The sequence below is a fragment of the Bos javanicus genome, chromosome 2, assembly GCF_032452875.1.
Source record: "Bos javanicus breed banteng chromosome 2, ARS-OSU_banteng_1.0, whole genome shotgun sequence".
Lineage (NCBI taxonomy): Eukaryota > Metazoa > Chordata > Mammalia > Artiodactyla > Bovidae > Bos > Bos javanicus.
The window spans coordinates 106067850-106080425 of record NC_083869.1 but is presented as its reverse complement, the minus strand read 5'-3'; the positions used below and the strand labels follow the sequence as shown (position 1 = coordinate 106080425).

The following is a 12576-nucleotide window of genomic DNA, read 5'->3' as shown; positions in this document are numbered from 1 at the left end:
TCTCAGGATATTTATGTCTCCAGGGAGGCCAAGATCCCCCTTCTTGTTCAGCTATCCTGCTAGTCCTTGCTTTAGGACCAGCTCTGTATGGGAAGCAGGCACTGAGAAACAGATCTCTCACGAGATTGAAAACTCCTGAGACACTGATCAACCTTCTCTACCAGAGAATGGACTTATCTTTCTGGAGAGAGGAGACAGAGTGGGGCAACCAGACAGGTGTACTGGGGAGATAAAGGCAAGAAATGGCAGAGTGTCCAGGCCATGTTGCAAGGAACAGGAAGGACCTACTTTCACTTTGTCCGAAGCCTATAACCATTCCAGGGGGATAGCTAAACTGGGTCGGAAATCCTATGAGCCGGCTTTATCGTAGGGGTGAAGCCCAGGCGGGGGTGGACCAGAGCCTGGGGTGAGGGGGACCTTGGGCCAAGCCCCTCAGATGACAGGGTGGTAGGAGGTCAGAAGACGAGCCTGGGCAGCTGAGTCTGCCTTCTGTCCCTTTTCCTAAATTTAGGGGAAGCTGAGTCACCATGCCAGCTGCAAGGAGGGAGACGCCCTTCTTGGGGATGGACAGTTGGTTTAGGGAGGGAGCTGGGGCCAGGCCAGTTGGCTTTTGGGCTGAGTCCAGGATCTGGTGTGGGGAACATGGATGCCCTGCTTCTATACTTCGGAGCAGAACACAGCCCCCCGTTCAACTATGGGTAACTTGAAATTGGTCATAATGGCAGTATTCACACTATGGAAATTGGCAGTCAAGGGCTTCACCTTCCCTGGAGATCTGGTCTAGCAACACATCATCAGCTTTACCCAAGGGTCAAAGGATAAGATGAGTAGCTCTATAACCTGAGGGGCAAAATGCTCCTTGGGGTGGTCCCCAAGGGACCGCCATCTTCTATTTTTGTCCACATCCGGGCCACTAAGATAAGGAATACTTGGCTTGTCAGTAGAAACCATTTTATTCCTGGTTTTGTTGAAGGGAAAGGAATGGGCTCTCTCAATGTTTTACAGAGTTGGGGTAGTGGCCTGAGGAATAGTAACACACCAATCTAATGATGGGCAGTATCCAAAGAAATTTACCCTGATTCTGTGACTGGACTGGTCTTAGGTGTCTCTAGAGGTACACATTTCAATGGGTTTTGGAAATCAGATGTGGATCTTATCCTTAAAGAGTCTAGAGTTTAGTAAGGGGAAAAAAGAACTAGAACTTTAAAATGAAGTTATTTATAATAAGAGAAGAAGAGAAGTATGAAGTATCTAAAGTGAGTAGGATGAGTTTCCTCCCCCTCCCAGAACCCTTCCGTGTAGCTCAAGAGGAAGCCATACTTTAGTGGTCCCAGAAGGATGTCCATCTTACAGTGGCTCTCCGCTCAGCCTTTTCTCTCCTACAAGTTTCTGAGGTCTTGCCTCTCAGCCTCCATATCCTGTAGCTGCTCAGCTTTTGGCTGCCAAGAAGTCATAGGGATGGAGGGATATTACTGGCACAGTATCTGTGTCCCCCAACCCTACTGTCATCTCCACCAACTCTGAGTGACTCCATCAGGAGAAGGGCTAAGATGTATAGAAGGGACAGTTACATTTGGTCCCTAGGGCTTCAGAAGGTCTCTTTGGTCCATGCCCTCTCATGACCAGTATTTCTTATGTCAGCAGATCTTGCTTGCACAACTTCTTCAGTAGCCCTTCAGGATATCTGCAGTGCTTGTTGTAGATAAAGATGCACCAGCAGGATTAATTTGTAAAACAGTCTTGGAGCCAAAGGATAGACTTTCAGCACTACCTCTTTCTTCTCATTCTGTATTCTTCTGCAAGGAGCTGGAGTATAAGCTTCCACATGAGTAACCTAGGAAGCTCAGATCCGAGCAGAACCTCTATATGGTCATGAATATGATCTAGTTTCTTCTGGCCGTTCACCCTCAGGTCTGCCTGTTACTCCTTGGCTATCCTCTGTACTTCAATTCATGCCACTGTGATCCAACTACTACTTATGTCTTATTTCAGCTTAGCTCTCAGAGAATGTCAGAGTAGTTTTCTTAACTTGATAAACAGTAGATACCAGGAGCCTGAAGCACATATCACACTTTCTTGTGAAACATTAGAAGCATTCCCATTACACCAGGGATAAAATAAAGATGATTGTTATCACGGCTATCATTTAACATTGTATTGGCTATCCTAGCCAGTGCAATAAGACACGAAAAAGAAATAAGAGTCAGAGTTGTTGAGTCCAATCAAGTTTTCATATGATCCCGATTCTGTGCCTGCACTGATCTCAGGTGTCTCTAAAGGTAGAGGTTTCAATGCATGTTGGAAATCAAATGTGGATCTTATCCTTAAGGAGTCTAGAGTTTAGTAAGGGGAAAAAGAACTAGACCTTTAAAATGAAGTTATTTGCAATAAGAGAAATATGAAGAAAAGTTCTGTGGGACTGAAGAAAAAAGAAAGATCACTATCAGGTAGAGAGACTGGGGAGGCTCTGTGTTGAGTATATATTTTAAACAGAGCCTTGGAAGATAGGAGTTTGAAATGCATGAGATTATTGGAAAAGGAAGGCTCATAATGAAGCTAGGAAGTCATAGGATGTATTTGAAGAATGGAGTGGATTGAAAGCAGATAGGCTGTGTAGTAGAGAGTCAAGAAAGGAGCCTGGGGCTTGCGTCTGGTTGGTTTTAAATGTCAGACAGAGAAGCTTGAATCTTAGCTAGTGGAAGTGAAGGAAGCCATTACTGTGTTTTAGGAAAGGATGCCATGGTCAGAGCTGTAGTTTAGGAAGATGTATCTGGTGGGTCTGGGGAGGAAGGATACAAAAGGGGAGAGACTTTGAGCTGGGAGATGCTAGGAGCTTATTGGCTAACCTAGGTGATGGGGACTGAATTAGGGTGCTGGCCATGGAAATGAAAAAGAAGAGCTGAGGGCAGGGATGCTGTAGTGGGATGAGAACCAACACATCTACAAGTTGATTGGGTGTAGTAAGTGAAGAGGAGGGAGATATCAAAGATAATTCTGAGGCTCCATAAATAGAAACAGAATGTTTGTTCCGTTAACAAGCCAGAAGTTAGGAGGAGGAGCAGTTTGGTGTAAGATGAAGACCTCAGTGTTACTTATGTTGAATTTGAGTGACAGTGGAGGCTCCAGATAGAGATGTATGGAAGGCAATTGGACATCTGGAATTGGACCTGAAAGAGTGGAAAGAGCTATAGATTTGGGAGTCCTCCTCGCAAAGATGAAGGTTAACGCTTTGGGCATGGATGAAATCTCTCTATATCAGAAGGCATGGAGAGAAAAGAACTTAGAATGAAATGGCTGTGAGGGAATGGAAGCCATGCAGGGCCTTGAGAACGAATGTTCCGGGCAGGGAGAAGACACTGAGACAGTGGGTCATCATAGAAGTCAGAATCGTAAAGGGTTCCCAGGAGGTTAACAACGTCACTGTGGAGCAATCACGAAGAGGAAGACTCGGGAAAACTCACTGGGCTTGCCAGTTAGGTGGCCTCAGGGGTTTCAAAGGCGTATTTTCAGTAGAGTGGTGATGACGGAAGCCAGACTGAGGGATTGAGGAGTGAGAGATGAGAGAGTGCAGACAGTACATCATCTATTCTTTTGAATGGTTTTGTGATAAAAGGGAAGAGGGTGGTAGCTAAAGAGGGTAGCAAGATACTGAGAGCTTCTTTGTGTGAATATAGGACCATGAGAGTTTTTAGAGGTGGAAGAGAGAGAGGTTGAATACGGGGGAAGAGTGAGAAGAGAAAGATATAAGCGAGTGAGAAAGAAACTGATAGAGCAGGTCTCTTTACGTGAACCATGAACTTCCTGATGTTCAAGCTGGTTTTAGAAAAGGCAGAGAAACCAGGGATCAAATTGCCAACATCTGCTGGATCATGGAAAAAAGCAAGAGAGTTCCAGAAAAACATCTATTTCTGCTTTATTGACTATGCCAAAGCCTTTGACTGTGTGGATCACAAACTGTGGAAAATTCTGAAAGAGATGGGAATACCAGACCACCTGATCTGCCTCTTGAGAAATCTGTATGCAGGTCAGGAAGCAATAGTTAGAACTGGACATGGAACAACAGACTGGTTCCAAATAGGAAAAGGAGTACATCAAGGCTGTATATTGTCACCCTGCTTATTTAACTTGTATGCAGAGTACATCATGAGAAACGCTGGACTGGAAGAAACACAAGCTGGAATCAAGATTGCCGGGAGAAATCTCAATAACCTCAGATATGCAGATGATACCACCCTTATGGCAGAAAGTGAAGAGGAACTCAAAAGCCTCTTGATGAAAGTGAAAGTGGAGAGTGAAAAAGTTGGCTTAAAGCTCAACATTCAGAAAACTAAGATCATGGCGTTTGGTCCCATCACTTCATGGGAAATAGATGGGGAAACAGTAGAAACAGTGTCAGACTTTATTTTGGGGGGCTCCAAAATCACTGCAGATGGTGACTGCAGCCATGAAATTAAAAGATGCTTACTCCTTGGAAGGAAAGTTATGACCAACCTAGATAGCATATTCAAAAGCAGAGACATTACTTTGCCAACAAAGGTTCATCTAGTCAAGGCTATGGTTTTTCCTGTGGTCATGTATGGATGTGAGAATTGGACTGTGAAGAAAGCTGAGCCCTGAAGAATTGATGCTTTTGAACTGTGGTGTTGGAGAAGACTCTTGAGAGTCCCTTGGACTGCAAGGAGATCCAACCAGTCCGTTCTGAAGGAGATCAGCCCTGGGATTTCTTTGGAAGGAATGATCTAAAGCTGAAACTCCAGTACTTTGGCCACCTCATGGGAAGAGTTGACTCATTGGAAAAGACTCTGATACTGGGAGGGATTGGGGGCAGGAGGACAAGGGGACAACAGAGGATGAGATAGCTGGATGGCATCACTGCTCAATGGACGTGAGTCTGGGTGAACTCCGGGAGTTGGTGATGGACAGGGAGGCCTGGCGTGCTGTGATTCATGGGGTCGCAAAGAGTCGGACACGACTGAGAGACTGAACTGAACTGAACTGAACTGAGGCTTAGGAGTAGATACCTGGGTAGATAATTTAGGCTCAACCAGGCGGTAAGGTAGGGGTTTCCCAGGTGGCACAATTGGTAAAGAATCCGCGTGCCAGTGCAGGAGATGCAAGAGATGCGGGTTCGCTCTCTGGGTCAGGAAGATCCTCTGGAGTAGGAAATGGCAACTCACTCCAGTATTCTTGCCTGGAGAATTCCGTGGACAGAGGAGCCTGGTGGGCTACAGCCCATGGGATTGAAAAGAGTCAGATACAATTGAGCACACATCTGAGCTGAGGAGGTAAGTTACCTCTTCATGAAATAAGAATAGAGAATGGATACACATATAGTCAAATATTGGTGTCAACTTTTGAGAGCTTGAATTAAGACTCAGTTTTTATATTTCATCATGGGAAAAGGAGACAAGATCAAGGCCCATTCTGTCATTCACTCAACAAGTGCTCCTTGTCTGTGCTACATGTTAGCCTAGGTAGGCTCTGGAGAAATGGTGGTAAACAAAAAAGATAAAGATTTTTTTTTTAAGAGGTAGAAATGGACAATAAACCAATAAGCAAATACACATGTAATTTGTCAGATGGATGATAAGTGCCATAGAGATAAAGCAGTGAAGTGCCAGTGAAGGGTAAAGGGTGGTGGTGGGGTAGTTGGATGATCAGGGAGAAACTTTGTTGGGTAGGGAGGGAATGTGCCAGAGGAAATAGCAAGTGCAAAGCTTCCTGAGAGAAGGAAAAGTCAAGGTTTCTGGCTTGAGCAACTAAAGGATGGAGTGGCTCTTCTTTCAGATGGAGAAGAATGTGGGAAGAGCAGTCTTAGAGGTGATATCAGAAGTGTGATTTTGGCCACGTTACGTTTGAGATGCCCATGAACTGTTTAAGACGGTTGGATGTATGAGTCAGGAGTTTATGGGGGAGAGACTGGAGCTTAGGAATGTGGGAGATATCAGTCTGTGATGTCATGTGAAGTAAGAAACTGCATGATCTTACCAAGGGGTGAGCACAGACAGAGGGGAGGTTCTAGGATTGAGTTCTGGAGCATTGAGACATGAGGAGGAACCAGTAAAAACAAACAAACAAACTGATATGGAGCAGCTTTCGAAGTAGAGAAAACTCAAAAGGTATGGCTCTCTGGAAGCCAGAAAGAAGTGATACTGGCCACTGTGCAGCCCCTGGGGTGTGAGATGTATTGGAGTCAGCTGGGTTGAAGAAAAAGACATACCAGGTCCTTACAGTGCATCCAGGCAGGCTCATCTTAAGGACTTTTCAGCGGTGCCCAGCAGTTTGGGGCAGGAGTTGAAGTGGTTCCTAAGTTGCTCCCATGGAAGAGGATTACTAAGGAGGGTATGATGGAAGAATAAAAGGCCAAGGAATGCCCTGATGCCTGGGGAGATGACTCTTGGACTGAGACTGGCAGGGTCACTGATGAATCCAGGGGGTGGGAGATGACCATGAGAGGAGAGAGGTCCTGGAACGAGGACGTACTGACCATGAGGGTGGATGAGATGTGGAGCCAAAGGATTGAAATCTCCTGGTCCCAGGCTGGCACCTTCCTGCTCCACGCTGGGGTTAGGAAAGAGAGAGGTGAGTGGTGTCCTACTGGACTGCAGAACGTCCACCTGTCCTTTGGAGAAGTGAGACCCCAGATCCACCCTCTCTTCTTGTCTGACATCCTGCCTACCTTCCTCAAGTGTGTGGCCAGATTCTAGACTCAGAACACCAACTAATATTGATTTTTTTCTTTGTTTTTGTTTTGTTTTTGTCTTGTTAAATGCCTCGTCCCTGGCGTTCTTCGTGTGTTCCGTGTCCATCTGTCCCCTGTGCCGCGGGCGTATTTCCTTCCTTGCCTGGTGTCCTCCTCTCCCCGCCTCCCTCGTTCCCCACCTCACCCCACGCTGCTTGCCTCCCCCCTGCCGGCTCCCCGGGGTGGGGGTGGGCAGCGTACAATGCCAGGCTGCAGGGCACTGGGCGGAGAGTCAGCTCCTGGCACCCTCCTCTCCACCGGCTCCGATCTTCCTCTCTCTCTGGTTGGTTCCTCTCCCTCTCCCCTCCTTTTATGACTCACCCTAACTCCCCTTTTCTCTCTCTTCCCTTCCAGACTTTGCCTACTTTCTTCCACCTCCTCATTTCCCATCTCCTCCTCATTTTCCCTCCTTTCCCTCTTCTGTTCTCTCCTTTCCATCTCTTTCTTCTCTTTGCCTCCGCTTTTTTTCTCACTGCCTCCCTCCTCTGTCCTTGCTCCCTTCTCCCTCCCTTCTCTCTGCATGAGTGAGTGCTCCCACTTCTGCATGGACACGGCCTGATGCTTCCAGCCTTGGCCTTCCCTGCTGGGAACAGGGTCTGGGGTGACTGGACCAACTTTCAGGCTCCTTGTGGGCATGCAGGTCTTTGCAACAAGGGTGCTCAGTGAGGGTTCGGGACAGCCCAGCTCTCCAGCCGCCTTGGCTCTTAGATCACCCAGGCTGTCCTGGCCAGAGCCTCTGCAGGAGCCAGGCCATGCTCAGTATGGACCAGCGGGCACAAGACACAGAGTGGTGCCCCGGCACCTGCTGCTCTGTCCATTCTGGAGTACAGCACTCGATGGGGCAGGGCACCCCCCTCTGACTCATCCTGAATCTCTGACCCTAGGACCCATGGGCAAGAGTCAGAAGCCCCGGGTGTGGTCCTGGCTCTGCCTGTTACCACCTCTGTGACACTCCCGGGCAAGTCTCTGAATTGCTCAGAGCTCACTCTCCCAGCATGACAAATGGAGGACTGTAGCCTGGGCATGTGCCTTTAGCTCGGTGACTTGATGTACTCCAATATGGTGGCCCTTCTATCCAGAGTCACACTGCTCTATTTGAGAATGATGTGGTCCACTGGCATCCTCCATCCCAGCTGGGGCTTTTAGTTCTGGGGAGGGAATCCCCTCATTCTATCCCAGCTCCTTGGAAGCCAGAAGCCCAGGTCAGGGAGATGATGGTGTGCACGGGTTTATCCCATGCCGTGGCCTTAAGCAGCTCTGGGAAAAGGCTTAGGAGGTGAAGGGAGCTGTTGACTCCCAGTGGCAATATCTGGCGCTTTCAGGGACCTCCTTCTCCCAGTCCATGGACAACAGGGAGATGGCTCTAGCAGAAAGGCTCCCTGTCCGCTTCCTCTTCTGTCCCTCCACCTTCTTCTTGGCCCAGTGGTGGGGAGTACAGTGTCCATCTGGGCCTGGGGTTTGGGGGAGTTCTGGGGGTGGGCCTGTCCTGAGGGGAGCTGGCATGGCTTGCCCTGGGGCTGTTAGCTAGTGTGATTGCCGTGTGGCTTTCTGGTGCCCTGGCCCCAGCAGGTGGCCTCCCGGATCCCCGCTTCCGGAGCCCCAGGCAAGCAGTCGGACACCCAGCCCTGCCACCTGGAGCTGAGGAATCCAGTCTTTTGGAAAATGGAAGGCTGGAGAGAAGAGCTGGGTCTGTGAGGGTGGAAGCGGCCAGTCGGGGGGTTGTAGAGGAGGCATGTGACGAAGCCTGGCACAAGGACATTTGTCCACGGACGCCGGGGTGGTGGGCAGCCATGCTGTATCTGTGAATCAGGTGTATTGATGTGTGTTAGGGCGACAGCCTCTAGAACTGTGTGTGCGTGTGTGTGAGATGAAGGAGATTCTTGACCTCAGGTCCAGGCCACTTTAGGGGAGCCTTGGAGCCGGCTGTCCCCTAAGCACAGCACCATCCTGGGGGAGCAAGTGAGGGCCCCGGGAGATTGAGCTGCTCCAGCACCCTGTGCCCTGCTCTTCAGGTCTGGTGGCCAATGTGGAGGCCCCGGGCTGAGGTGACCGCTGTCCTCCAGGAAGTGGGGAAGGCGTGATGCCCAGAGTGTGTGAGCAGCCCTTGGAGGACAACACATGGCTTCTTGTGTAGCGGGTCACTATTCTAAAGGCCGCTTTCTGGCTGCTCCTTTGTGCTGCTGGGCTTAGAAGGCTGGACTCACCAGCTTTGCTGGGAAGACTTTGCAGAGTCCCTGGGCTGCCTGTCTTCCCCCTACTTTCTTCATAAACTTTCTCTGGTCCCCGGTCTCCTGCTGAGGGAGGGCTGACTGTGGAGGTTCTGAGCATGACTGTGACCCACTGCTGTTCCTGTCAGGCTCAGGCTGTGTGTGCCCACGTGTGTGTGTGTGTGTGTCTGTGTGTGCGCACATGCCTGCGTGTATGCAGGGAGTGGGGCACGTAGACAGAGGCCCTGAGAGCGGGGGCGGGGCCAGGAGACTGAGAAAGTCCTGGGGTGGGGGTGGGGGGATGTGCTGGGCGGAGAGGAGGCTGGTGGGAGAGAGTGGGGCTATTTTTATTATCCGTCAGTCTCTGGGACGTGAGGGAGGGGTGTTCTCCCTCTGACACAGGCCGTCAGCTTGTGTCCAGACGTCCCAACTTGGCTGAGGAACAATGGGGCTCTCTTCTCTCCCTTTTCTCTCCCCTCTGCCATGGCCTGTCTCCCCTCCTGTAGAGAGGGACAAGAGAGAGGGAATATGGCTCTCCTGGCACTCGAGGGGCAAATCTGGGCCTGCCAAGGCGGACAACAGTGGCACACTGTGTTCAGAGAATGCGAGAGGCCCCGGGGCTGGCCACTGGGGCTGCGGGGGGCACTCCGCGGGAGAGGGTCTGTCCCCGTGGGAGTGGAATGCGGGGCTTCCCTCTTCTGCAGAGGGGGGCTGTGCCCTGCAGGACCCTATGCTTTGGATGGCAGCCTGTCCATCCCCCTGCCTCCGGGCAGAGCTGGTCCCACTCTGGTGGTGGTGGAGAAGGGGCTTGAAGAAGAGGTGGGATTGCTCTCAAGTGTCTGACCGCCTTGAGCTAGACCTCACACCCTCCACAGCCTGGAAGCTTCCCCTCCCCACAATGGTCTAGCCTCCTCTCTGGGCCACTGCAACCCTCTGCAGCCCTTGAACATGGAGCTCATGTTCTGAGTGCATTCAGGAGAATGTTCTGTGTCCCTCCAGGAGAGTCAGGGCCCTGAGTTAAAGCAGACCTGTTTTTCAAGGGCAGACATCGGATCCCCAAACAAGGACATCAGCCGCCCCTTGCAAAGACATGGGCTCTGGCCGAGGGAGGCAGCGGGGCTGGGCGAGCCGGAACTCAGTGCAGCCCTAATGCGTTTCTTTTAACCTTGGGGCTGAACTTAGTTCCAAGCCCCCGGGAGCCTTTTCCGAATGTGCCTCCTTTGTCACAATTATTATTAGAAAATCAATGGCTACGTCTGTTTCTCTCTAATGTTTTTGCCAGGAACGAAACTAGTGGCAGCTCTGGACCAAGCCGCTCGGGGAGGCTTGACGGGGAAGGGAGCTTGGTGGAGGTGGGGGAAGTGTGAGAGAGGGTAGGGGACCCCCCCCACCAACCGATTCTCTGAGGGCTGAGAGCCTGGGGTTGCCCCAGGGTCCCTGAGTGGGCCCTGCCCAGCCCTTCAGAGGTGTGCCCCGTCTCCATTCAGGTTGATCTTCATAGCAGCCCCTGGTTAGGACGGTGCGACCCCTACTTTTCTCTTCTGTAAATAAGGGTCCTTTGAGGCAAGGGGCTTATTTGTTTTAAGTAGGGCGGTTTGTGAGTCTGGTTTACGGTCTTTACCCGAGGCTCTTTTTTCTCTTGGTTGAGCTGGTAGGCAGGTTGCCTCTGATGAATGAAGAGCTGGCAGTGGAAACTCAGGACACCACCGCAACCGGGGACCTTCTGCATCTGCAAGTGCTCTCCAGACGAGGCTCCTAGTTATAGGCTGGTCTGAGTGCACGTCTTGGAGTGACTGTGTGTGTGTTTGTGTGTGTGTGAGAGTGTGTACATCCATCCCTAGACTTGGCAGCTGGCAGCCTGCTGTTCATGACGAGTAGGTAGGCTTCTCAGCCTGTGCTTTTCATAGTGGCCTCAATGGCGGTGCCAGGCGGGAGCTAGGGATTCTTGGGGCCACAGACCCCCCCTGTGAAGGGTAGATGACAATTCAGTCTGATGGAGGGTGATTTCTGCTTGGCTGTGCTGGCTCGTTGCTAAGGCCGTCTGGTGTGTGCGTGTGCACGTGTGCCATGGGGTGGTCGGTCGGCCCACAAGTGCTGGCCTGAGGCTGGTGTAGCTAGGGTCTCACGAGACCTTTGATAAGTCCCAGCACCTCTCTTCACCTCGCCTGCCCTCTCGGGTGGTGGCGAAGGCAGGGCTGGAATTTCCTTCTGCAGGGTAGTGAGGATGAGGGGCCCACCCTCAGGCTGGGTCATGGCCTCTGGGCCCCAAGGGAGTAACTTTTCTAGGATTCTGGAGCCAGCTCAATGAGGCAATGGGTTTCGTGCTGCAGCCCAGCTGTGGGAAGAGGGAGTGGGAAGGGAGGATGGTGAGGTTAAGGCCTGGGGAACGGGAGGGAAACACACAAGAGCACAGGGAGCACTTGTCTGCAGGCTCTTTGCCTGCTGCTCTGGGGCAGCCTGGAAACCTGGGCCATCTTTGGGGCAAGAAAAGTGTGGGCATACAGGAAGTGGGTGGGAGGTTTCAGACTGACACTGAATGGAGGAGGGTTGGGGAACCCCAGAGAAGGCCAGCAGTATTCCAGGGGCCAGCTGGGGCTGGGACATCGTGACAGGTCTTAGTCATTTCTTGGGTTTCTTCTCGGGAGCACCATTTGCAAGCTGATGCGTCATTCAGTCTTTCCAAGTCCTTCCCCATGGGCCTGGTGTTGCGTGTTGGTTGATGCAGTTGCCTTGGAGACTGTCTTTCCTCCCTCCACCTTCCCTCCTTTGCCTGGAAGCTCTGGCCCTCTGCCTCCAGGGCTTGGAAGAAGTTGACATCTGTTTCTTGTATCAGTCCTTTGTGCTCTGGGCCCCAACCCTGTGCAGAACAGAGATTCCTGCTGAAGGCCAGCTCAACCTAAGCAGATTCCCCCACCCAGCAGAGAAACTGGGGTGTGGGCAGAGGGAGTCTGAGGGGAGGAGGTGTGAGGGGAGGCAAGTCCAGCTCCAGCTTGGCCCCCCTGAGCTAAGATGCACTGCCTCCTCTAGGGGAGTTAGGCGGATTGATCCTTTCCCCCCACGTTTTGCTCATTGCCCTCTCTGCCCTGCCATTCCTCCCAGGGGTGCAGGCTCGGGAGAAGCAGCCTGCAGAGCCCCCAGCACCTCTCCGGAAGCGGGCTGCCAGCGATGGGCAGTATGAGAACCAGTCACCAGAACCCACATCCCCCCGTAGCCCTGGGGTTCGCTCGCCTGTCCAATGTGTCTCCCCAGAGCTGGCTCTTACCATCGCTCTCAATCCTGGAGGGCGACCCAAAGAGGTGAGTCCTGGGGCCACAGAGGGTAGCAGAGCCCACCTGAACTATTGAGGGACTTGATTGTCATCTGAGTAATGGTGACCTGTCAGTAAACTCAGTATTTTTTTCCTCCCTGCATCCTCAGCCTAGGGCTTCTCTTTGGTTTGTGGAATCAGGAGCCAATTTCCCTCTTTAAATAGCTTTTATTCCCCTACTTCTTCCATGAACATGGAGACTGAGGTTCCCTTCTTGAGTGGTAAAGGACCCTGGTGTGATGTAGGTGACCACAGACTCTAGACTCCAAGCCAGATCCTACAGGCTGTTTTTGAACCCTTTCTGGATGTAGGGTTTACTT

The 12576-nt window shown here is 51.3% G+C and overlaps 1 protein-coding gene across 15 annotated transcripts in view; it reads left to right on the top strand.

Moving 5' to 3' along the window:
* Positions 1–12576, top strand: part of TNS1 (tensin 1) — a 216229-nt gene that overhangs the window by 167107 nt on the left and 36546 nt on the right. For 7 of the 15 annotated variants that reach the window (XM_061384457.1, XM_061384426.1, XM_061384407.1 and 4 more), the window contains 2 exons: positions 6939–7025; positions 12049–12245. The exons of 4 other annotated variants lie outside the window; for them this stretch is intronic. In XM_061384457.1, coding sequence (XP_061240441.1) covers positions 6939–7025; positions 12049–12245 — 284 coding nt within the window. The remainder of the gene's footprint in view (positions 1–6938; positions 7026–12048; positions 12246–12576) is intronic. 4 more of the 15 variants (XM_061384478.1, XM_061384448.1, XM_061384468.1 and 1 more) reach the window with 1 other exon arrangement.